Source organism: Vidua macroura, chromosome 4 (genome assembly GCF_024509145.1).
Source record: "Vidua macroura isolate BioBank_ID:100142 chromosome 4, ASM2450914v1, whole genome shotgun sequence".
In the NCBI taxonomy this organism is placed as follows: domain Eukaryota; kingdom Metazoa; phylum Chordata; class Aves; order Passeriformes; family Viduidae; genus Vidua; species Vidua macroura.
The window spans coordinates 7,189,779-7,214,280 of NC_071574.1; the positions used below are offsets into that span (position 1 = coordinate 7,189,779).

The 24,502-nt window shown below is 40.6% G+C and overlaps 1 protein-coding gene across 1 annotated transcript in view; it reads right to left on the reverse strand.

Moving 5' to 3' along the window:
* ZNF827 (zinc finger protein 827) overlaps nt 1–24,502 on the reverse strand; it is a 100,519-nt gene that overhangs the window by 72,859 nt on the left and 3,158 nt on the right. Inside the window, exon 2 of the mRNA XM_053976011.1 lies at nt 2,144–3,154. Within this exon, the coding sequence (XP_053831986.1) occupies nt 2,144–3,154 (1,011 nt within the window). The remainder of the gene's footprint in view (nt 1–2,143; nt 3,155–24,502) is intronic.

The following is a 24,502-nucleotide window of genomic DNA, read 5'->3' on the forward strand; positions in this document are numbered from 1 at the left end:
TACTGATGCCTATTTTATATCACAATATTACTCCAGTGAGGAGAGGATCAGCCAGTGCTTCCCAAAGAAGTTTTGGAACAAAATTACAAGCATAACAGGCATTAATTTACACCAAATAAGTATTCAGTCGGTAAAAGAAAGGTCTGTCACCCACACAAACAATCAGAACTTAACAGATATTCCAGGCTTCCTTTTCAACTTCATCCCAAATGTGTAAGCAGTTTATAAAACTGGCAATATTAACAGATTGATAGAAAAGTTAATCTCCTCTGTACCAATTTACTATAATAAATATGCAGGTCATGATTAAGTTGACCAAAGCAGACATGCCATTTCAGAGGCAGCTACACTCTGATAAGCCATGGGTCCAGCTTATTCTGAAATAATTCTGAGCAAATAGCTCAACATGGTGGACAAAAGAGCAGCAGGCATGCTCTTTTTATTAACTTACTCCTCTTTAAATAGCCTCCATCCTTGCTGCTCCTTACTTACATCTAATTAATCTCACTGAGTATTGATCTCATAACCAAAGCTACATGTTGCTGGTGGGGAAGTGAACCAGATTCATAACAGCAAAGCAAACTCATCAGTGCATTAAAAGTTCAATGTATGAGCGTGGGGAAAAAGACCTCTCAAGCTATACCTACTGGGAAAAGATACTTCTCTCTGAGAACAAGACAAAAAAGTCTCAAAGAACAACCAGACAGACACAACAAGATAAAGCATTATGCAACTATAAGCCTTTTTTTTTTTTTTAATATTTTAATGCCACAAGGCTCTCTGAGCAAAAGGAATCATGAATGTGTAACATTTATTTTCATGGCAAATGTACACATTCAGCTTTTAGCTTATGTTACTCCAAGAAGGACTTCATCTAAACTAATGAAAACCAGGCCCATGCCAAGAACGGTTTGCCACTTTAATTGCCTTGGCAAAACACAGCAGTTAAGCATTTGTAGAACACATGTATAACACAGAGCAAAAACTGGTACTGGCTGTAACTCATTGCATCCCTCTCCCTCCTCTTCCAAGGGAGGGATGAGCATTGCTGTCCATCCAATAGCTTCTAAGCCATGAGTGTTGACCAAGAGCTGCACGGGGACAGACCAGGCCTCAGGATACCCCTAAACAAAGAGGTTAGGCCAGAAAAACAGCAGGCCAATTACACAACTTGTAATGTACGTGTCAGACTTCGCATCTGTACACTGGCTTGTGCAACCAGGCTAGTATTCCTGATAAAACTCAGCCTGATAAAGCTGGAATATACTAAACCACCTTGTGCATCTCATGAAGATACCTGCCATACTTCCTTTTCCTCTTCAGCAGAACACTGATGACACCTGAAGCCATATGTTCCACCAGAAATTTGAATCCGTGATGCAAACTTTTTACAGAAAGAGATGAAAGAAATTATTTTTCCTTATTTTGAAGATGGAGCATGTAAATTCTCCTGCATTCTCCTGCCAGTTCTTTAAAGTTTTTGTTACCCAGACAGTTTCTTCTTCTTCCCTATAACCCTGATTCCTTGACTGTCAACAGCTGGAACTGATGGAGGAAAGTCAGATGTGCAAAATGGTTCTTGTTGAGCAAATTAGAGAAATGCAGTTTAGTTGGATTTTTTTTTTTTTTTTAACAACAAAGGATTGTAAAATATTTTAATGAAAAGTGGCAACACAATAATATACTCTGGTAAATTAGGACAGGATAGTAAGCGATTACACAAAAGTCCATTTGTGACAAAGACAGCAGGAGGGAGAATTCTCCCTTGTCCAATATTTCAAAAGCACTAGTTTTGTACATGCTCACTGATACTGTGAGCTCCCTCACAGGGATTCTTTGATCTTCTCCATTAAATATTTTTGTGGACACATTCTAAACTTGGCGAGAGAGGAAAATACTATTGTATGGAATGAAAGGGGGAAAAAATGTACCGATCTGTACACTTACACCTTTAAAATAGGGAAACATTTGTGACAGCTTGGTCTCAAAGTGGTACTTCAAAAAGCTTTCCTATTGTTCACCTAAAGTATCTATTTCTTATTTTCGTAAGACATGGAATCAAACCAAATCCAGACCCACTGAAGAGATGTTATATAAGGCTATAGCAAAACATTCTACTTTGTGCTTCAAATTGTATCCATACCTGTACTAGTGGGTTTGGATGCTCTTCCCTTCGGGACTGGTAGTAACAGTAATTCCAAAGACTGCGGTGGAGTTGCTTTCTCTTGTTTCATCTCTGAAAGCTGCAGGGGATCCTCAGGAACCAGTGATTTCTTCTTCTCAGCCAGGAGGGTGCCTGCAGCCCTTGCAGCAACCTCCTTGAGGAGGGCAGCTGAAGAGGTCATGGAAGCCAGGGACAGAAAAGAGCTGGCTGGAGGTGGGTGCTCCTGCCCAGGAGTCATGCTTCTTTCACTCACTTTCTTAGATAAAGCTGCTAACGTGGAGCTGGCTGACTGAGAGCTAAAAGGCGAGGAAAAGGATTCGAATCGTATCGTGTCCTCAGTCCTGGAAAAAGATTTGTCCTGCAGAACGGCATTGGCTGCGGCTTTCAGCTTCAGGATAGCTGAATCAGGGGACAAACCACAGGTGGTGGTTGAGTTTGGCAACCACTTACCTTGATTCCATATAAAGTGACTGCCTGCATTGTATTGGTCACTTTGTTCCTGTTTCTCAGCAAGCTTTCTGGCAAGCACACTTAGCTGCTGGGCATGGTGAGCAGGTGGAGAGAAGGAGATGTTTGAGCCAAGATTTACGGGGGACTCAACTCTGCCATTGACTGTAACAGCAGCATCCAGCTTGAGGGAGCCAGCCTCCAGGAGCCGCCTCAGGTTACTGCTCAGTGGCTTGTTTGGACCAGGAGGTTCCTCTTCACCCAGAGAGGACACATCTGGAGAAAGGTGCTCCTTGCTCTGTAGCGTGTCTCTTAGTGCCTCATTTTCAATGGATCCCAGCTCTGCTGTGTTGCTGCTCGGCGTTGCACTTCCCAAAGAGGTATCGGGGGAGGTGGACTGCTCTTGAATTCTGTCCTCAAGAGACAACTTAAAGTTCTCCTGGACTTCTCCATATGATGCTTCCGAAGGAGTTTCTGAAGAATTCCCAAACCAGCGTTCTTCTTCACTGAGCTCACCTTCCACTTCTTCCTGTCGGGCACCATCTGTGTGGAACCAGGAACGACAGCATTATTCCCAAATATGTGTAAAACAGTTCTTAGCATGAAGCATGCCTGACCTCTGCATGACCCTCCTGAATAGTCTCCTAGCACACCCCCCTAAAGTACACGGGCTTGGAATCAGCCTGGATTCAGTGACCAGAAAAAGAGCTTTTCAAAATGAATAAATCTTTCTTAGAAGATAAAATGATGACAAACCTGTCATCTTTCAGTCTGCATAACTAAAGCGGCTAAAACTGCAACAATACATATAAACATAATATATATTCATATATTGCAAACAATTCTTTATTGACAAAGTCTGTACATCCTGCAAAATATTATGAACTCTCTGGTATAAGGCAGGGATTTAAGAGATCAGAAATTACTGGATACTTCTGTATTTGTACAGCCAGCACAGGTGTGCCTTCAAAGGCAGAGCAGGTGTGTAGCTACTCAAATCTCAGACCAATCCTGCAGTGACCCCTATCTAAAATAAAATAAAATAAATTTGTACTGATAATTCACAGCTCATTCCTGAATAGCTGCAATGATTAATACATGAATGCAGACTAAAGCTCTCATCTCTCCAACTACTTGGGAAAGGAGTATCATACACACAGTGTTGTCACATACAAACTCTAGTTGTTCTTATTTGTCACTGTTTAATAAAGTTTTAAAGATCATCCTAAACTGAACTTAGTTTAACTGAAAAGAAAAAAAAGGGAAAGTGTTGGTTTCAGTGCAGTTAAGTTACATTTTCTCCTTTCTGGTAACTGCAAAACACCTGAGTCTCTCCTGAGACCTGCCAGTGTTTAAAGCACTGTGACCCTGGATTGCTCCTCTTCCTGACAGGTATTCAAAGTCATACAGATGTGACCAAGACTTTTTTTTGGCAGATCTTCCTGCCCAATCAGAACACAGTAAAGAACAACAGCAATGCTAGAATTAAATTCATATTATCTCCTCTTGCCAGATACATCTCACATTTCTTGCTTTTAGACAAAATGTCCCAAGCTGAACAAGCATCTGTGTAATCACACTACAGCAAGACAAAAGTATTTAATATAACCCTCCACTGACATTCTGGAAATAAGCCTGCATAATATGCATTGTGTCTATGATCATGTATTATTCCCAGATTCCCAATTTAATTCCAGCAAATTACAAAACTTGGAGAGAAGTTAATGAATAAAACTTAGATTTCTATTATTGCTTTGGTCCAAAGAATTTAAGGAGGAAAACTTGAGACAAATGTATCATGAATATAGAGATAAAAATGTACACTCTGAAAGCAAAGTCTTCGGAGTTTTATATGTTATACGGAATATGAGGCACAGTCTCTCACAAAAAGTTTCTTTTATTCAAAACCCTTTGGAAAAAAAGGCACCAATATTTTAGAAGCTGGCAATAAACTCAATTACCTTAGGTTTGTAATTCAAGCAGAAGTTTAGCATATTCCCTTTTCAAAACAAGCAAAAGCCAAACAAACATCCAAGCTCTTAGCTAGAATTATTTTGGTATTGTTCAAGTTAGCAACACAGGCTCAGCAATAACATGTGCATGAAGGCCAAGTACCATGCACATTCAAATAAAGGATAGATGCTAATCAGTTGAACCAGCACTTAGGTAGGTTAAAGGAGAACTGAATGTATTCCCTCTTCACCCCATGAACATTAAAAAAGTAACTTGAGCATGTCTGTACACCCGAGTGCTCTCACGTGAGAGATCCATTCACTCATCCCAGATGCAAGCAAGTTCTGGATTGGAAGCCAAAAAAGCATCTTACTGGCACTTTGTCTGAACTCATACACCAAGTGCAGGGCACATCCTCTGGGACACAGGCTGGAGCTGACATCACTGCACAGCTCTGGAGCCAGAGCTAGCTTGCTTCCTACCACTCATCTGTCCGTTGAAACTATCTCTCCTCTCCCCTGCAAACCCCACTCTCTCTTTGTACTTTCCATCCATTCATAGGGAGAATTGCATTTCCCTCCACCCAGAAAACCACTCAAACGTTAGAGTCTGAGGCATGTTTAAGTGTAAATGGATCCAACTTTTGTTTTAGAGAAATCTTCAGCTTACTAAACCCCCAAACTTCTCTGTTCCTTGCAGTGGACCTCAACTTCTTTCTTTTTACAGACATGCACATTTCCCATTGGTCTTGCCTATACAAAAGGGCAGCCACCAAAATGTTATTGACAGGGAGCAGCAGGAGAGCGGGATTCTTCATTTAAAGGCTTGCTCCCAAGCTCAAGATTTCCCTCCTCTTTAGGTAACACACTGAGAGCTCCCTCTCCTGTTGCTAATCTACCTGCGACCACTCAAGGCCTCTCAAATGCAGTTTCTATAATAAAGGGCAAATTTTCTCTCCAGTCTCACTATCCCAAAAGCCAGCAGGATACTTTTTTTTTCCCCACCAGTGCAGTTTCTTTCTGTAGCCAGAAATCAGACCTCTAACTGCTGACACTGTTCTAATTTTCCTCTTCTCAGTAATTCCCAGTTGCTGCAGCATCAAGCCCACTGTATTTGAAGGCTGTAAGGTTAATGCTGAAAAAGCCAGCATCGGTGTCTTATCACAAGCTCAGTCAAGCTTCCCTTTAAACACCAGTGAATTGGTTTAGAAGCAGAACAGTGAAGCCTGGCAATTTCATTGCTAAGCAAAGTTGCCTTTCAAGGCCTTCAGGGCAGAATTTTAATTCACATTGACTTGTAAGCCTGTGAGTTTGAACAAGGTTGAACACTCCAGGAGAAATCAACCCAACAATTTCTTTATGATTTCAAATTATATAAAAGCTTCCCTCAGAACCCAGGGGGTTCATGGGTCACCCAGACCAGGTTCGTCTGAAGTAGGACCCAACCTCCACATGTCTGTCAAGAAATTTCAGCTGTTTTTCACATCTGTGGCAGAAATCTGCATGACATGTTTTTCCCTTCTCTCACAACACAGTTATGGAGCTCATCATGATTCAAGAGTCAAGGCCTGTCATTACTGCTACTTCCTGATTTCCAGAGCGATTCTGAAACAAGAACTGCTTCTTAAGCCTTTTGCCACTGGCAGAGGCTAGTTGGGAATTACAGACAGCCTAAATGTTTCGGGACTATCACATTGCTCACCACCCAGGAGCCTCAAAAAATATTTTCCACTCCTGTCAGCAATGACAAAAGGCACCAAAGTACTGCTGGGCGACTGCTGCCACTGATGCAGCCCGTGTATCCATCTCTGGCAAAGCCACAAATGTGTGCAGAAAGCACTGTTTGAAGAAGTGCCAGTTTCCCTCGCTCGCCAGCTCATCTGCTTGCTTTCAAATACAGAGAAGTTAATTTTCTTCTTCAAGAGATCAGTTTGACAGACAAATCTTATTGATCCCAAAGTGTGTTATTTCACTTTGTGACCATCTGCCCTTTTATTTAGAGTGCTGATTAGAATCTGACCCTGGTACCAATAGAAATGTAAATATTAACTTGCTCAAACTACTTATATCTGAAAACTGAAAAAGACAAACATGTTTGTTGATTTATACACTGAGTCACTCAGTTCAAATGCTGGAAACTTTAACTGTACCCACTGCAATGTACACATGCCATTCCAGAAAGTGGCAAGTGTGAGATGATCCACAGCTTCGCTCTGTAGAACTTGGAGGGGAGAAATATCAACGTAGTGAGTTAGATCTCCAGGAAAAAGAAGAGTCTCAAAGTTGTGTTACTGAGCAACAGACATGGGCAGTGAAAACATGATGGAAAGAACACCATTTGAAACACTAGAAATTATCTGAGAAGAGGCTACAGCTAAGAAACCCACCCCAGAGAATAATTTTTCCTGCTAAGCAGGACAAAAGTCTACTTTAATCATTCAATGAAATGAGTAAATTACAGAACTTCAATACAGAAATCCATATGCTGCAGTGATAGGAAACATATGGAAATTGTAATGATGGGATTACAGAATGAAAATTAAAGCAAATGTAAAAGTAGGTAGAAGTCAAATAATTTCAAAGAAATGCACACAGAAAAACTGCTGATGAGATAAATTAATCAAAATTGCCCTTTTTTCAGCACGTACATTTGAAGGAAAAACTGGGAACCTACAGAACCAAGATTTAAAGATATAGGAGAGCCAAACATTGTCTTTATCATCTTGATATCAATTACCCTGATTTGTATAAGAGTTTCAGATATGATCATTCAAGTTTGCATCAATCTAAATAAAGTTACAATTACATTGTTGTCCATTTGATACCCAGATCATCTTCCTAATTTTCTGCCCCAACAACTCTATCATTTCATCTCTAACACCCACCATAAACTGTGGAAACCCAGGGCAAGGGGGATATCCCCCCTGTCTGCCCTGGGGTGCTGACTCGCAGGAAAACACTGACTTTAACCCTCATTCATGGAGAAGGCCTCCTAAGCCTCAAAGTAAACCAGAGTCCACAAAAGTGTGAAATAGATTGTAGAGATTGTAGAGAGTAGTTTAGTATGTCACATGGGTGAGAAATTTAGGTTTTAGGATTTTTAGCATACTGTAGATAGATGCAATATGGAGGATGCAGGGTGTTGTCTCGAGTTCCTTTCTTTTTTCTTCTTCCTCCTTCTTCTTCTTGGGTTTGGGTGGTATCTTGTAATTGGGCAGAAAAATCCGCATTGCAGGCCTTTAGGGGTCAGTTATTGGGTTAGAAAGGGAAATGATCTAGGTGTCACTTCTTAATTGGGTAGTTTAGTCTTAGATTAGACTTTAAAAGACCTTGCGGCACGAGTCTGTTAGCCATTTTGTGCTGTTTTCACACATGTAAGGTCTGGGTGCAGACAGTGTGCTGAAGTCTTGATAAGATAACAATAAAACAAGAACCTGAAGACCGAAAAAGTCCTGTGCATCTGCTTTTCCTGACAAAGAACTGCTTCAAGGGGGTTTCACCCTGCCAGGGGAGCCCTCAGGGAGTTGCCCGACGTGGGGCCGCAAACTCACAATAAACCATCCTTTGGATTATTTTACACTGAACCCTGTACCTAGGCTTACTGAAAGAGCTGGGATTAAGTGATAGCTTTACACTAGGGAACTGAGGAGTTCTGAAAAGATACCTAAAGAATTTAAAAGAATGCATTAAACTTAAATGAAGCAGGAAGTCATCCAAGAGGAGTTCTGCAGAAACACTGACTGACTCGGTTGAGCAGTTTAAGGCCAAGTAAATAGGCAGATGCATCAAAAATAAGGCAGAGACAATACCTGAGCAAGCTAGGACTTAGCCTTGGGTGACTTTTATCCTGGCAGTCCAGCTCAGGATACCCTCTCCTGCTGTAACCCAGGTTCCATTACGACTTGTCATCACCATCATATCCAAACAAGACATGTTTTCCCATCACATGGTGGCTGTTAATTCAAGATCAGCACAGGCTCCTCTTGTCCCCATCTTACCTCTGCAGATCAGATAATATGGAGGAGAAAAGAATGAAGCAGCTAAAGACCAAATACAATGGATACCTTTAGGTGAACTATGTAAACTGTGTAAGTGCATCACTTTAGCAAGGGTAAAGAATAATTGCAAGAGATCACTTGCTAATATCACATCACTTTCTAATCCACATTTTCTCTGAGTGTCAGCTGCACATAAGCCTTTGCTTATTTCACAGTCAGGTACTACAGAAATCAGAAGGCAGAGACCTAAAAATGACAGTCATATCTGGAAAGTCTATTCTGTGGTATCCTACATAAATTGTTCAGTCTAGCTGCCTGCCTACAAACTACATTTTCGGTATTCAGGCTGATTTTTAAGCATTTCAAAATTAAAAAAAAAAAAAAAAAAAAAAAAATGAATGTAATATCTTTGGGCTGAACACCCACCAAACCATGCAGATGTGTGTGCTGTAAAACTACCTCCAAGAAGTGGGGCACACTGTGTGCCCACACCCCACAGTTTCCACCTCTAAAAAGCATTTACAGCCACATCTGATGAGGCTGTATATCCAGAGCAGCAGCTGGGTTGATTTTGCCATAGGGATGCTTGCTAGAAAATCATGATTTTACTAAAAACACAAAGGCCTGCCTTAACTCCTTTTCATATATCTACAGCAGCAAGTAAGACTTAAAAGTCACAGTTGCATAAATAGCCATGTGCTGGAGTGGTCTTGGTCCCCCATTTTCCCTTCATGATTTCTGTGACCTATAATAGGTAAGCAGCACAGGAAGTCTCCATCCTCTTTGAATATGGAATTTCTGGCTCGCTCCTTATCAACGGGATGATTATTCAACTCTTGACCTCCTCACAAAATGGTTTAGTAGTGTTGCCGGTGCTTGAACCAAATTTCTCTACTGCGGGCTGACCTAAAGAGAGCAGCACAGCTGCAAGAAGGATCTGCCAAAAAGCCACAGCTCTTCTGTTCTGTCCTTCTCCCCTGTGTTTAGGTTATGTGAAAATACTCACACAATTAGACAGGGAAAGAAGCCCTAGGTAGGACTCTGTATTTCATCTCCACATCTTCCAAGATAATGATTTTCCTAACTGGAGGGAAGGAGGAAAGGGGAAAAGGGAGGCACAGCTTTTAAAGACAGGGCATACATTCCCTACTTTTATCCCTAACTTAAAGTGACTTTGAAAAAATCGACATACAAGAAAACCCCAGAATATTCACCTAACAATTTCGCTAGTACTGCTTTTTGGAAAAATGACTCAGAGCCAAAAAAAATTAGACAATGTTAATTATTTTGCAGTAACTAGAACTCTTCAAGATGCTTTGCCTATACACACGAACAACTGAATGTGCCCAAATATTACACATTCAGGTTTGCAAACTGCTAGACAGCCATAGATTATCAAAATGCATGCACAACATCTCCATTTCCTCTCAAAGGCAGAATCCAGGTGTGATGGACTCCCCCAAGGAAAAAGGGAAGCAGAACAAATTACTGAAAAGCTTGTCACCGACAACATAAAACTGCCTTTATTTCCTGTTCCTCAGAGGAGTTAAGTTGTGGTAGATGGGAAACAGAGGCAGCAGCCTTCTATTTTCAGCCACAAGCCCCAGAATAATTGTGCCAAGCGTGTTTCACTAGCTGCTAAAGAGATCCATCTTTTTCTCGCTAGCATCCATGGAAGGGGACAGAAACACATGGCTTCTCCTGAGAAGAGCTGTCACTACTTGTTGAAGGTTCTCAGAGCTGGTTGACAGACCACAAGATAGGACCTTACAAAGACAAGTCTGATCTCCCCCAAAAGCAAGTTCAAAAGAGAACTCCTAGAATGACGGATTGCCCCCAAGAAATATTAGCTATTCTTCTGTTCTAAGCAGGAGGTTATAGTGAGTAGCTGTGGGATTAGTGTTTGAGGAGGGCTGCTTCTACTGGGACACAGATGTTTTAAGCTACAAAGAAACAGGCATCACCTTACAGTGCAGTGAGGTGACAAAAGCTCAAGACCAACAGAAGTGGTGGTCCTGTGCCCTCCCTTAGATTTGCTCTGTTGTTTGACTGCTTCATGAGCCAATTTCAACTCACTAATTTGGCAGAAAACTATTCACTCTGTCAAGAAATCAAGAAAAAATGATGCAAAGGAGACAGGAATGAGAAAACAGGTGGAATCAACAATCTGAGCCACCTATCACCTCTAGTCTTGTGGGGTACAAAGTACATCATATCTTGTCAGTGAAAAACCAGCTGAGGATTCTCTCTCCCATCCCAAACATCAACAACATACTACACCTCTCAGGGAAGAGAGCTGGTCTGTGCAGTCAGGATGGCCACAGCATTCAATATCATGTAGAATTCTTTAGAAGCCTAATCTGGGACATCTGTAGCTGGCTTGGCCCCCATATACTCTGATTCTAATTTTAAAAACCCTCTTCTCTAAAACTGATAGGCAGCATCTTTCTGAGATAAGAAGAGTTCTAAAGACCCAGAAATAATATCTTAACAGTGAGGCACAGTAATCAGCAACCATGAAAGTAGGAGGGCAGAGCAGTATGTCTTATAAAGTAATTAATAACAATGTTACATATAAATAGTACACATGTATATTAATACATGTATGATATTTGATATTTGCTTACTATATATGTATGATATTTGCTTGCTACAATTTAGAATTAGTTGACTCTAGCTGGATTTTGCCAGTATTTCAGGCCCAGTGAGCTGAAGAACTTGAGGTGTGCATGTGAAACAGAACAAAATACACACAGCCTTACAGGAAGGGAATCTCTTTGAAGACCATCTCCCAAGAAGTGCACCACAAAAGAACAGCCTGCACAAAAAGCTGCCATCAGCTGACTTGACCCAACTTGATCACCAGGGAGGTGATCCTGACTTTTCTACTCAGCTCTGGTGAAGCATATCTGGAAGGCTGTTTCCAGTTCTGGGCTCCTCAGTACAAGAGAGATGTGGGGCTCCAGACCAGCTACAAAGACAGTTAAGGGACTAGAGCATCTTTTTTACAAGAACTGTCTAAGAAACTTGGACCCATTCAGAGTAGAATGGGTAGAGACAACTGAGAAGGGACCATCAGTGTACAAAAGTATCCAAAGGAGGGAGGGGTCAAGAGGATGGACTAGGCTCTGCTCAATGGTACTGGGCAATATAAGACAAGAGGCAATGGGCAGAAACTGATGGCCAGGAAGTTCCACCTGAATATGAGGAAGAACTTCTTTACTGTGCAGTGACCACACACTGGAACAGATTGTCCAGAGAGGCTGTGGAGTCTCCCCTGCTGGAGATATTCAAGAACCATCTGGACACAATCCTGTGCCATGTGCTCTGGGATGACCCTGCTTGGACAGGGAGGTTGGACCAGATGACCCACCGTGGTCCCCTCCAACCTGAGCCATTCTGTGGTTCTGTGATCAACACACAGAGTAACTGAAGAGAAGGTATACAAAGACAATTGATTTTTATGATGGAGGTTTTCAGAAGAAACAAGTATTTCTGAGGTCAGCTTATGCTGCAAAGGCTGCCTAGTAGCCCCAAGACAGGTTCATAAAACACATGAAGTGTCAGTAAAACAATAGAGAAACCATGTTCCTTGCAAAACCTATTTTATGTTACCAATGTGCTTGCAACAGTTTTATGGAGGCTGAGCAAAATACCAGAGCCAGACTTACTGAAAGTTTCTTCCACAGGGCCTTACAAGCATCCTATAATAACCTGTAGTTGAGGCTGGACACACTTTTCATAGAGCACATGATACTGATCAGACTGACTTATAGACTACAGGAATATGGCCAACCTAAGAGTCGGCACATTAACATATCAAAGGAGTGTACCTCTTCTTCCTGATGTAAACAGAGAAGATGATAAACCATTTCCCATAAATCCAAACAATTTTTTAGGCAGCAACTTCTAAGCCAGATTAAAGTTCCTTATCAGGAATTTCAGTCTTCCCTGTGTCTTTTAAAACCAGCTATGATATCAGTTTTTGACTCTGATAGATTATTATAAAGTAGAAGAAAAACTGTATGAACAGGAGTTCCACTGTTATTCCCACAGTTCTGCTGGAAATGGGAAGCAGTATTAACAATCTGTGGTGGTTCAAATGGGTCATGTGCAAGTCTATCCAGAGAGATTCCCTGCACCTGGAATGGCAGCGTATCCTTGACATCAGTGACCGCGTGCCACCAACACATAAAGTTCAGTGCAGCAATTAAAAATTCTACCCTTTATTTGTTATAAAGAAGCTTTAAAACTCCTTAAAATTGCTTCTAGTTAGCAAAAATTTACTTTGATTGCTCATTTGTTTTGCTCTAGATAGATGTCTAACTCAATAGGCTGCTGCAGTGAGAAAATATCAACTACCAAATGATGATAGGGATGCTGGCACCTTCAAAATGAGAAGAGCTAAAGATTATTCTCATGACTTCTCTTATTTTTAGCATACAGAGACAAGACCTATCATGTCAGCCTACCTCATAAAGGAGGGAAAATATTCCAAAATTTCATAACATGGGCCTTCAATGAAAATGAAACCTCAAACAATTCTAGCAAACAATTTGCAAAAGCTGGCTACAACCAGAAAAGTCCCTAAAGGAGGAATTTTAGTTTCCACACTAGATCAAATTATTGTGGGAGAATCACTCGAATGCCAAATATTCAATATAGTAATCCATAATATTTTAAAGCCATCCTTCAATAGCATCTAACTCCATGAATAAGGTTTTATATCTGTTGGCAGGTCATTAATGAAACCTTCTTTAAGAAGTTGCTTGTGAAACACAGAACTGGTGTCTCTATTAGGAAATTCTAAGCAGAAACACAAAACTACCTTATCTTAAACACAGTCTAGCTGCAAAGCAAAGGCTCAGTTACTCATTTCCAAATAAGCAAATGGCTGACTACGTGCTTTCTGGTAGTTCAGTCCTCGGTCACAGGAGCCTCCATACCAAAACTGAAGTAAGTATGAATTCTGCAGTTTCGTAAGTCACAGTTTGTATCCTCTAGGTGACAAAAAAACAAAGCAAAACCAAACCCCCCCAAAAAACCACAGGAAAGCCTTGCTTTCTAATCTTTATTTAAGCTAGTAACAAATAAAATTGGTGGTCTCCTATATTTTGCATACCTGTGTTCTCTGGTCTTGAGCTACATCTGTAAACTGCCTACTCTTACTGAGTGTCTTCATCAGCCAACAATTCATCTTCATTAAGGCCTGCCCCTGACCTGCCACCTCCCCAGACCTGAGTGCAGTGACAGCTGTCTCAACTCTTTACCGTGACAAAATGCATCTTCATTGCCTGAAATGCACTGCAAACTTCAGCAGTCACAACCCCAACAGTAAAAAAAAAGGAGGCACAGGAATTCTTAAATATTCCTCGCAACTTACAGCAGCCAAGAACAAAGTGATCCATTTTGTGCTACAGATTATTGCACTGCTGATTAACCCTCAATAGCTGTGACCCATTTTAGTGTGGCCTGTCGTCTAAAACTGACAGGGTCACCACAGCAACATGATTTTTGTCACCCTTACAGGTGGAAAGGAAGCAGAGAAGTTGCAAGCATCAATGCAGCTGGCAAAAGAAGTGAAAAAAGTGTTCAAACAAATCACTTGGTTGCATACAGACAATTTGCAATGAAAAGAAATAATTCCCTGATCACGACTGCAATTCGGCATTATGGCCTAGGCACGGCCATAAGTTTTAAAAAGTTCTCACATTACCCAAAAGACTAAAATTGATCTAAAATCTCCATGAAAAAGCTGTAAATCACCTATGTTCTGAGCTGTGCATAGTAACTCCCAACTTTCCTAAGAGACAAGCCATTGACCAAAAGGCTAATTGAGGCACCAAAACCAGGCTGGCTGATTACCTGCTCCTTCACCCATTCATTCCAAGGAGCTGCCCTCATGTGTTGTACACACCATACAGGATCCTGCCCTTAAGCAATCCAGAGTAAATTTACCATAGCCATCACGATGGATCAGAAAAAATTGTCTGCTAAGGTTGATAAATCAGTCAATTACCTGCTTCCTTGCCTTTTATTCTTGTGTAAATGTTTTCAACCTGACATTAGCAATACCTATAAGAAGATGACCTGCACGTTGCCAAAACCAACTATTTAAATTACTAGCAAATCCTTAATTCCTATAAACAAGATTACAACAGGCTTGTTTAAAAAGCTTTCTAAAATACCAAAGTGATACCTCCAGAAAATAAAGCTCCCCTGCTGTCATTATTTGAGGCTGCTGGTTCCACATTAACTCGGGCTCTGTGTAGGACTCTCAGAGCTGCCTCACCCACCTGAACACCACAGATAGAGCAGCTGCTGTCTCTTCATCACTACTCCTTGCCTGGCTGAGCACAAACACAGGGCAGGAGGTTCCCAGTCTCCTCAAGTTCTCCTATGAGGTCTAAATCATCTTCCTCCCCAAGCCATGCACTTCCCTCACGTCTACAAAATAGGGAGGAATCTTTAACATGCAGAGGAAGGTAAAGACAAACAAACACTACTGAAACACTCCAATTATTGATTTCATCTTCAAGGCAGAGCTGCTTCAGTGCCCCTGGTGGGAATCTAAAGAACAGTCCAATTCTCACAGGTGGCAGAAGACTGTCGAAAATCTACAGGCCATGGTCCTTGCCAGTGAGCTGATTTGGGCTAAAAATGGAATATTAAATCTATGGCAAGGTTTAATATTCCATTTTTGGCACATGATCTCAGGTAAAATTTCCCTTTCCATACCTCCTCTCTCACCAGTAACAGCAAGAGATTCCCAGAACAGGAGAACAGAAAATGTGCATTCACAATGCCAAAACCAAAAAAATAATTAATTATATGTATCATCCTTCTTCCTCTACACACAGAAGTTATTAAATATAATGGACTGTGCAATAGAACAGGTTTCCTGTATCTCTTCAAAGGCATAGTCAAGTTTTGAAATTGAGAGGTGACAAACTGTGACCAGGGTTTGTAGAGGGACAGACTGATGTAAGCCTAGCACAGCTCCCATACTTGAAGAAAGCTCTGTTAGGAGTTTTCAGCAGCACTGCAAAACACACAGCAGCACCCAGAACACACCTAGTCATTTAAAGAAGCATGTTTTCCAACTTTTTCCCAACTGACTTCTGCTCCTCTGAGGGACAAGTGCTCTACAGATGCACAACTTCATTAACTTACATTTAGTAGTTTCTTGGGGAAGCTGAGGTATCTTTCCTATAGGACCTAACTAGAAAACAGACTGTCATTTAGGCTGGAACTATTTTTTTGTTAGGTTATATGTGCCCAGGACAGCAAGTTAACTCCCTGGCTTGTACTCCTATGCACGGTACACAACCAACAAATGTGGAGGAAACAGAATTTCTTTGTCTCTTGTGCACAAGGTAATCTTTGAGAGCACTTTCTAATGTCTTACCGCTACCACAGAAAATAGAAATTCAGGAGACATTCAGCTGAAAGAGTAATCAGAAGTCCTACAGAAGAACATGGTACTTCTGATCTGCCTTCTCCATGACTACTGTCTCTAATTTCCTAAGGCAGGCCAAAAATGTCAGGGATGATACAAATGGCAACCTTTACTTTTCCTCTCCTCTCCAATGCTTAAAGGCACGTTGTATCTTCTCTTGAACCAGTTCCAAATAACTTCTCTTTCTATTAAATTCTGAAACCACCAATAGCACTCAGGGTGTGACACTGATAAAGCACTGCTATTGCCAAAATGAAAAATAGCTATTTCTTTCTCTACTTTCCTACCTTTTCCTGATCAATCTTCTTCAGATGGCATAGAAAGCTTATCCCAAATACTGACTGACAAAGGGTGAAAAAGGGAAGAATTATCAGTGATAAAAGCAGTGATTACACCACAAGTGTTTTTGAAGAAAGAGAAAAAGAAGAAAAATAGATCTCATTGGTGCACTATTACTATACAAGGATTAAAGCTGAAAAAAGCCATGTGTGAAGCTCTGCCAGTAGGTGTGAAGATTCTCTAAAGAAAACTTCCTGTTGAGCCACAAGGAAAAAAAAAAAAAAGACAACCAAACACTCAAAAAGAGAGATCTGATGTCTGTATATTATCCTGCTGAGCCTCCAAACATCCCCCCACAATGATCATATACCCCATATATATATATATATCATATAGCTCTGTCATTGCAATCTAGAACTCCTGGACCCAAAACTGTTTAAGGAAAACAGTTACAGCTTACAGCACCAGTAAAATAGCAAGACAAAAAAAAAAAAAATCTTGCTTGCTGAAGGGAGATTTTCAACTCCCAGGCGCAAGGTTAAGCTAGGTAGCTTCTGGGGAAGGCAGAACAACATATTCTCTCTATCTGTCTCTCTATTGCTGCAGGTGTCTGGCTGGCTGCTCTTCACAGAAAGGACATACTGGAGTTTGAAAAACTGTCAAAGAACTGGTTGTGTTTGCCTACCTTGATAAGACCATGTGCTGTTGTACATCCTGACCTATGCCTACTTTGACCTTTTTTGGCTGGCTCATTATTTCCTTCTCTGAGCATGAGTAAGACATCTTAATTTCCCAGCAATCCCTGTGGCATCCTGGCAAAAGCAGTTCGTTTCACTAAATTCAGAAGAATAGTTACCACTACACATTCAATAATCCCAACACTTCTGTCCGATTTCCACGCAGGGCCAGGTTCTCTCCTGTGAGATATGTGGGTATTTGGCAAAGGAGGAACACAGCATGAGCTCTGATTGTCCCTTGTGTTTTCTAACCCAGCCTCAGCCTGGAGATCAGCTTAGCAGCAGCAGCTGGAAATGGCTCTTAACAAGCAGTAAGTAGATCAGAATGCATTCCAGCTGTGGTTTCATCTCTAACCCTTCCCATCTCTGATGCACAGCCTATTCCAAGCTGCATTGATATGAAGATGTACAAAATAATAGGATTATTCCTCTCCTAGAAACACCCCCCTGCAATAAGAATCTCCATCTGGGAACCAACACAACTTCCATAACATTTGCATCACCCTAGCACTACAAGGGAGATTGGAAGAAGGCTGCAAAGATGGCCCACTGCTGATGAGACATTAAGTGCAATTTAAAAAATAATGTTAAGGGAACTAATTTTAAATTATTCTAAATCTTGAAGTCAGAAAGGTAGCAACAACAAATACTGTGAACTTTCTTTCCCTTTATACAGAATATTCCCTAATAGACAGGGACCTATATTCCCTAATATACAGAAAGAGAAAAAGCCACATAAAGCACTCAAAACATTGACTCTTAGAAAAGGACTTTTAAAACACATGAAATTGTTGCTTTAGAACACATTTATTAAAGATGTTCCAGGGATCAACAAAGTAAAAGAAACAACAAAGTCAACTAGAAATCCCTGTCATCTTAATATGCAGGTGGCAATAAACAGAACATGGGAATCCTCAGATCAAGGTGCTACAGTGCCTGTAATTATCCCTACTGTGCTCACAACCCCTATCAAGGGGTCACAAAGCAAAGGGAGGAGCTCTCAAACTGTGTGGATGGCAATATTCAACCACAGCAGGTGACAACAACCAGAGCACCTGCTTTAACAAAAATCCCTTTTAATTTTAACTAGTTTCTGTTTAATTTTGCTACAAGCAACTTCTCCTGCTCAATTTCTGGTAAATAATGGGCTCCTCATTTACCATTTTACTCTGCCCCATTACTCACCCAAGATGTTTTATTCTCATTAACCTTCCAACTGATTCAGAAAGAAAAGTTTAGGTTTCAGATACTGAAATTATTCCCTCCTGTACACATCACGGGAATCTAGTTGCCTATAATTTCATCTTTTCCTCTCTCCCAAAGTCAGATTAAAAGATGGCAAATTATAGTCCCTGAGTTTCTAATTCCTCCCACAAGGATGATATTATGGTAAGGCATCTAAGAGAAGTTTCAAGAAGTGTTTCTTTTGTTGTGCTGTCTTTGCTACCAAAGACAGCTGCTTTCTCTGTCCCTGAGAGGATTGCTTGGGGTTAACAAGCAAAGCCAAATAAGAGAGGATTAGGAAGCTACTCATAGTGGTAGGAGAGCACACAGCAGCAGACCATGTGGAATAGGCACTGTTCACTCCCAGACACATGGTTTTACGCACTACGCCTTAGACTTCAACCTTAATTCAGAGGTCACATAATGAATGTGCAAGCACTCAACTAGAAGTGGACATTCCTCAAAACTTATTTTAAAGAAAGTTAGGATTCTGTGCCAAGCTCCCAAGACAAGAAACTACTGCTATGGCTACTTGGAGCACAGGCACAGCAGAAATGACAGCAACATGTTTTGACATTCTTTGTAAAAATCCACCTAAATTTTGATAAAGGGGAATAGCTAGAAGTGAAGAGGAAGTTTCACGTTCATGTCCAATCCATTCCTGGCTTTTTCTGCAGAACAAACAGGTGTGACAGTGGTAGTGGAATCTGATTTTATTTTTCCAAAGCACATTTCTTGGCTGAGAACTCCATGGGCTTTACCAAGAACTTTTATGAAGGCCAGTAAAAGCCTTCAAAGACAACAACTTTGATTCTCCTGACAGTGTGTCCATACTAAATAACACAGCGCTATGTGGTGATATCTGAGCCAGCTGGAGTATACCCACAAGTAGTAGAGCTGAATTAACCTGGGCACACTGCTGTGATAACGGCCTCCTCTACACAAGGCAGCTTATTTAGAGCTTGCTTTGTTATCTCAGTGTGGCACAGCACTGTGCAGGAAGACAATATAAACAATTATGATGAAGCATATTTAGGTCTTACGGGCAATGTTCAAGTACCTCAAGGTGGGCAGAAGAGCTCCCTTCAGAGTTATTCACTGTGCAAAAAGTCCCTTTGGCAATGCAGAATTGACAAAAGGATTATGTCAGCCTTTCCTTTCCAGAACAGGAGCAGGGTGAGAGCCTGGGGGCAGCAGAAATTGGAGCAGCTCTAGGCTGTTATGCTTACTCTGGTGCCTGAGAAGGGCTCCTCATCGGCTTGAAGTGCCAGAAACACAGAGGTAAGTAAGAGGAAGTTCTGCTCCAAACACAAAGAAATGGGTCCTCAGTCATTAGTTGCCAGGTCTAGATTTGGCACAGTGGTTTATAAAGGGGGAGACTCTGGCTGTGCTTCAGGAAAGCACACAAACACAGCTACACCACCAGCTGCTGTCTAAATACATTTGTCTGCCACCCTCTCTGTTCCTTACTTTGCACTTCAGATAATGATCATCTAGTTGGGGAAGATCTGTTCATATTTTAATTTTTGAGATGAGTAATTATTTGTCCTACTACACAAATCAAAGTGAAGTCTAGAAGCTTGCAAAGAATTTGTGTTCATTAAAGTCACACATGGGAATTATTCATTAAGCTAAATACACACGTAGTAAAACCAGCAGTTCTTTTAAGGCATTTTTCTAAAAGTTACTTGCCCTGATACAAAATCTAACAGGCACCAACATTCAGGACATGTCCAAAACATTAGTTCAAAATAAGAAGTTGTAACTTTAAAGCAAGCTTGTGCCAAATCTTTTCCCTTTCAGATAAAACTTGAGACCGTGCAGGAGAGAATTATTTGCACCTACATAGAAAGCCTTGCAACAGGGGAAAACCACATCCAAGCTGCAAAACCCAGATGAGGGCCAGCAGAGCTACAAACCCTTCCTGAGGAAGCGAACTCTTAGCGTAGGGCCATGTGGAATTCAAAGAGATGATGACAGTAGCTTGCCTTTGAGTTGCTTCAAAAATGTTATTTCTACCCTAGTGAGAGCACCCCAAATAAAAGAAAAAAAAACAATGCAGATGTTTGGAACCTAATTTCATCTGCTGAAACTGCTGATTATACTACTCATTAAAATACCGCCACCACTTGGTAACCCTTTAATTTTTAATGGGATTTATTCTAAACAGCAACTAAATCATCAGTCTCACATGCAACCTTCTCCCTCCTGGTCTGCTGTGCTATCAGCACTAGTCACTCTTCCCCCTCTGCTCTCAAACCTGTTGTCTATCTACTGAAAATAAGGAAAGGACTGTTTCTGCAGCCCAGTTTTTCTCTCTTCACTGAATGTTTCTCAGAAAAAAAACCCAAACATGACTTCCTACCTAAATTACCCTAACTCGGACTCTGTGTGAATTCTTAACCTGCGAAATGGAACAGCCTTATCTTAGTGTTAGGCTTAACTTGGAACACCAATATTCAGTATAATTATGCCATAAACGAGGAAATCCCTTGAAAGGTAGGAGAAATTTCAAGGAATAAAGCTAACTCCAAAGCTGCCAGGTTTAGACAGGACATTCAAACTGGACATTCAAAATATTTGGTGTCTACATCAAGAAAGATACCAAGCAAGGAAAAGAGAAACTGTCTTTGGGAGCATAACATTACTATAAAGGTGACTGTAAGTCTTTAAAAAAGAAAACCTGAAAGACAAACTTTCAAGTGAGCTTATGGGTACAAGTTGCTGTATCCTTCACTGCAGTAGCCACAACACGGTGTGTAAGTGCAGCATTGATGCTGTCTGTACCCTAGAGCATGTATCCCTTCAAATGAAACATGGGTCTGAGTTTTATTATTTAACTACATTTAAAAAAGAAAATCCCTAGAGAAAGGGATATTATCCACATTTTTGAAGGTTTGGCTTTTTTTTTCCTTTACCCCAATATAATTTATTATTCTTCATGCCCATATCAATACATAGCATGTATTGTTCAGAGAAAACGTTTAAGGCAGAACAAAAAAAAAGTTTTACTCTGGGGGGCAAAAAGAAAGAGGAAGAAAACTCCCCCCAACCCCATGAAAACTGAATTCTATTACATACTGCTGGCTACTTTGCAGTCCAAGTATTTTGTATATTATTATTATTGTTGTTGAAAGGCATATGGTACTTTAGCCTCCAAACATCCTGGAGGGATTTGTATGTGTAAACCCGAATGATACAAATCATGTACCATGAATAGCAAACTAGGCAACAAAAAAATAGAGAAAAGACCCAAATTGTTATTTAGAAGATATACTCTTAAAGAACTCCAGAGTCATGCCTGAAAAGCTGCAATAGTAAAAGGATTCCAGACACAAGCCATATCAGCTCTCCCTTGCCATTTGAACTCATGTCTATATTATGATTTCTTTGCAATGTGAAAGGGAAAAAAAAAAGTCCTCTATACAGTGCTTAATGACAAATCACATGCTTTGTGAAGGTTCATGTTAGAAACCCTTTTAACTTCCAAAAACTCCTCTTTTGTAGGTCATGCTCTCATTATCTTGCTCTGGGATCTGGTCTGATTAAATTATAGGAAATTACTAATACTTCACTTTGAACAGCCAGCTCCTCCTGGCTCCTCTTCTTCCTTCTTTTTTTTCTAAACTTAATTCCTCCTACTCCTGCCTTCTTACATATGAAAAAGACAACAACCACTCTGCTAGAAAGATTAAGTCATACTCATTCTTCATCCATTTTAAAAGTAAAAATGCGTTCTGTCCACATCCTCTTACATTTCCCATTCCACTGCTCTCCCTGCTGCAAACTATAAAGTTTGCAGGTTTGTTCTAAATCTTTGGCACCCCCACCTCCTCTAAAATCTCACACATAAGATCCTAAAGACTTAATTAACTTAATGAGCATAATACTGACTCTTTGGTAGCCCAGTCTATACTCCAGCGTGATGTATCCATATTTTGTTCCATCAGATAACACTAAGACATCACCTACCATTGATGTGCTTTAGACATTTATCACTGAATGATCTTGTAAAAGTGACTTAGGTTGCATTGCAAACAAAAAGAAATCAGCATACAAATTTAAAGAGACAAACTTTACATGTCAGAAAGGGTCCCCATAAAGGGAGAAGGTATTTTTGAAAAATCCATGAGGACTTCATTAGCACAAGTGTTTTCAAATGGAGTAATGGGGTTGTTACTCAATCCACCAAAAGGCTGCTGTTTATTTGAGAGGTGCATTACAGCACCACCAGGACAACCATAATGAGAGCATTGAAATTATTAACCTCATCATACCAAAGAATAATAATTTTCCCTGTGTGGATTCTTTTGTGGACTATGTGCCATATCAAGATCCCTGCAGTGGTAAGAGGTCAAAAGTAGTAAGTATGTTAGAAGAATAAATAAAAAGTTCCCCTTATACATGCCATGTGTGCTAGTAAAGTAAAAAACTCATCTGAAAGATTCCTGCTCCTGGCAAGAGTGTTTTGTCTTGGAGGCAACTCTTAAACACCAAATAACAGCAAAAGCACTCTAGACATTGGGAAGTCTTTTGAAAAACTCATCCAGTGCATCCTCTCTTGCTATCAGAAAGTATCAGATGAAGCAAGCTGCAGAAATAAAAAATGAAGGAAGCTCTAAATCACTGTTAATTTACTTGTTTGGCAGCATTTTTTTTCCTCTGATGATATAATCGAGCAATAAAGACACAATATAATAAAAAGCTTCACAGAGTTCAAGTGTTTTTTTACTGTATAGAAACAGCTGAACAATTCAACACAGTATCTGGAACATCCAACGCTGTACCTGACCATGAAAAGAAGAGTTACACCTGCTTATAGTCAGACACCCAACTTTTGATATGGAAACTAATACTGTATCAATTCTGCACCTCCTCCTTTAACAAAACAAATCCAGCAGAAACTGCCATTGCCGTTTGTCCTGCCTTGAAAACATTCCTCAGGAACTAGCATCAGTTCAAACTTCTCAATGTAGCATTTAATTCTGCCTGAGACTGTAATAAATGCAAGCTTTGAATAAATGGAATTGTGGCATTCATTCGCAAATTGCATTGCTGACAAGCCTCGAGACAGAACCAAACCCCAAGGAGTATCGATTGCTGCACTTAAGGCAACGTAGTGCTCTAGATCTTAAACGTTTACTCGAGTGCCTGAAGACTTCCCAAAACTTTTACTTTTCAGGCTGAGCTCTTCTGAGTCACATCGAGCAGTTCAGAGGTAGCAGACTTTCAGGAATCCTCAGTAAAGAAAACAATAGCCTAAGGTAGAAGGGAAAGTGAGGCAACAAGGAGAAGAAAGACAAGGTTGTATTTATACATATAAAGATTCTTATGCTGAGTAAGTGAGAAAAAAATATCTAACTGCTAAAGTGGCTGAAAGGAAAAAAACTCCTAACACACATACACAGAAACGAGCAAAATTTCTTAAAACATTCCAGTGAAAGTGAATTGACTTGCCCAAGTTAGCCACAACCAAATATAATCATAAGGCACACATGTACTGGGCAAAATTTTAAGTTGTAGACTTAATTCTGACATTGTAAACCAAGTCCACACAGCTGCAGAATTTCATTTGGGTATGAACAAGCCATTGTCTGTCCAGGAACTTCTAAAATCCTTTCCTCATTCATTTGTATCTTAAATTAAGAAGGATGCACTTTGTGTTTCACAGAATGTGATTGAAGACATTCTGCTGGCATCTGTGACTAAACACTTCCCCAAACCTAACTTCTTGGGACACAAAAACTCCACTTCACAATACATGTAAATACTGGAGCCTCAAAGGGCCCATCCATCTGACCCAACCCTGAGGTTCACCCTGCTTTGAGCAGGGGGCTAGGCCAGACGACCTGCAAAGGACCCTTCCAAACTAAATTATGTTGCAAACTCCAGTGACTGAAAGCTCAACCTTAACTCTGCCATTTTAACCAGATATCACCCAAACACATTATTATTTTACCTAATAACATCAACCCCTCTCTTCCCTCAAACACCGAGGTGCTAGTATCTAGCAACTCCCTTGGAACTGAATTAAACTCTTGCAGCAGCCTGGTACATCTCCAGCAAAGTCTTGTACAGAGAACTTCACCATCCCATGCTTTTTTTGGCAGTGCAGTCTTCTCAAGTGAAACTACCTGCGAACGTAGGTGAGGGCTGCCCAGTGGAGTCAGTGGGCAGAAGTATAAAATCAGGGTGCTAGTCAGCAGTGACAGCAATCCTCAAGTGCTCTGCAGGGTATATAA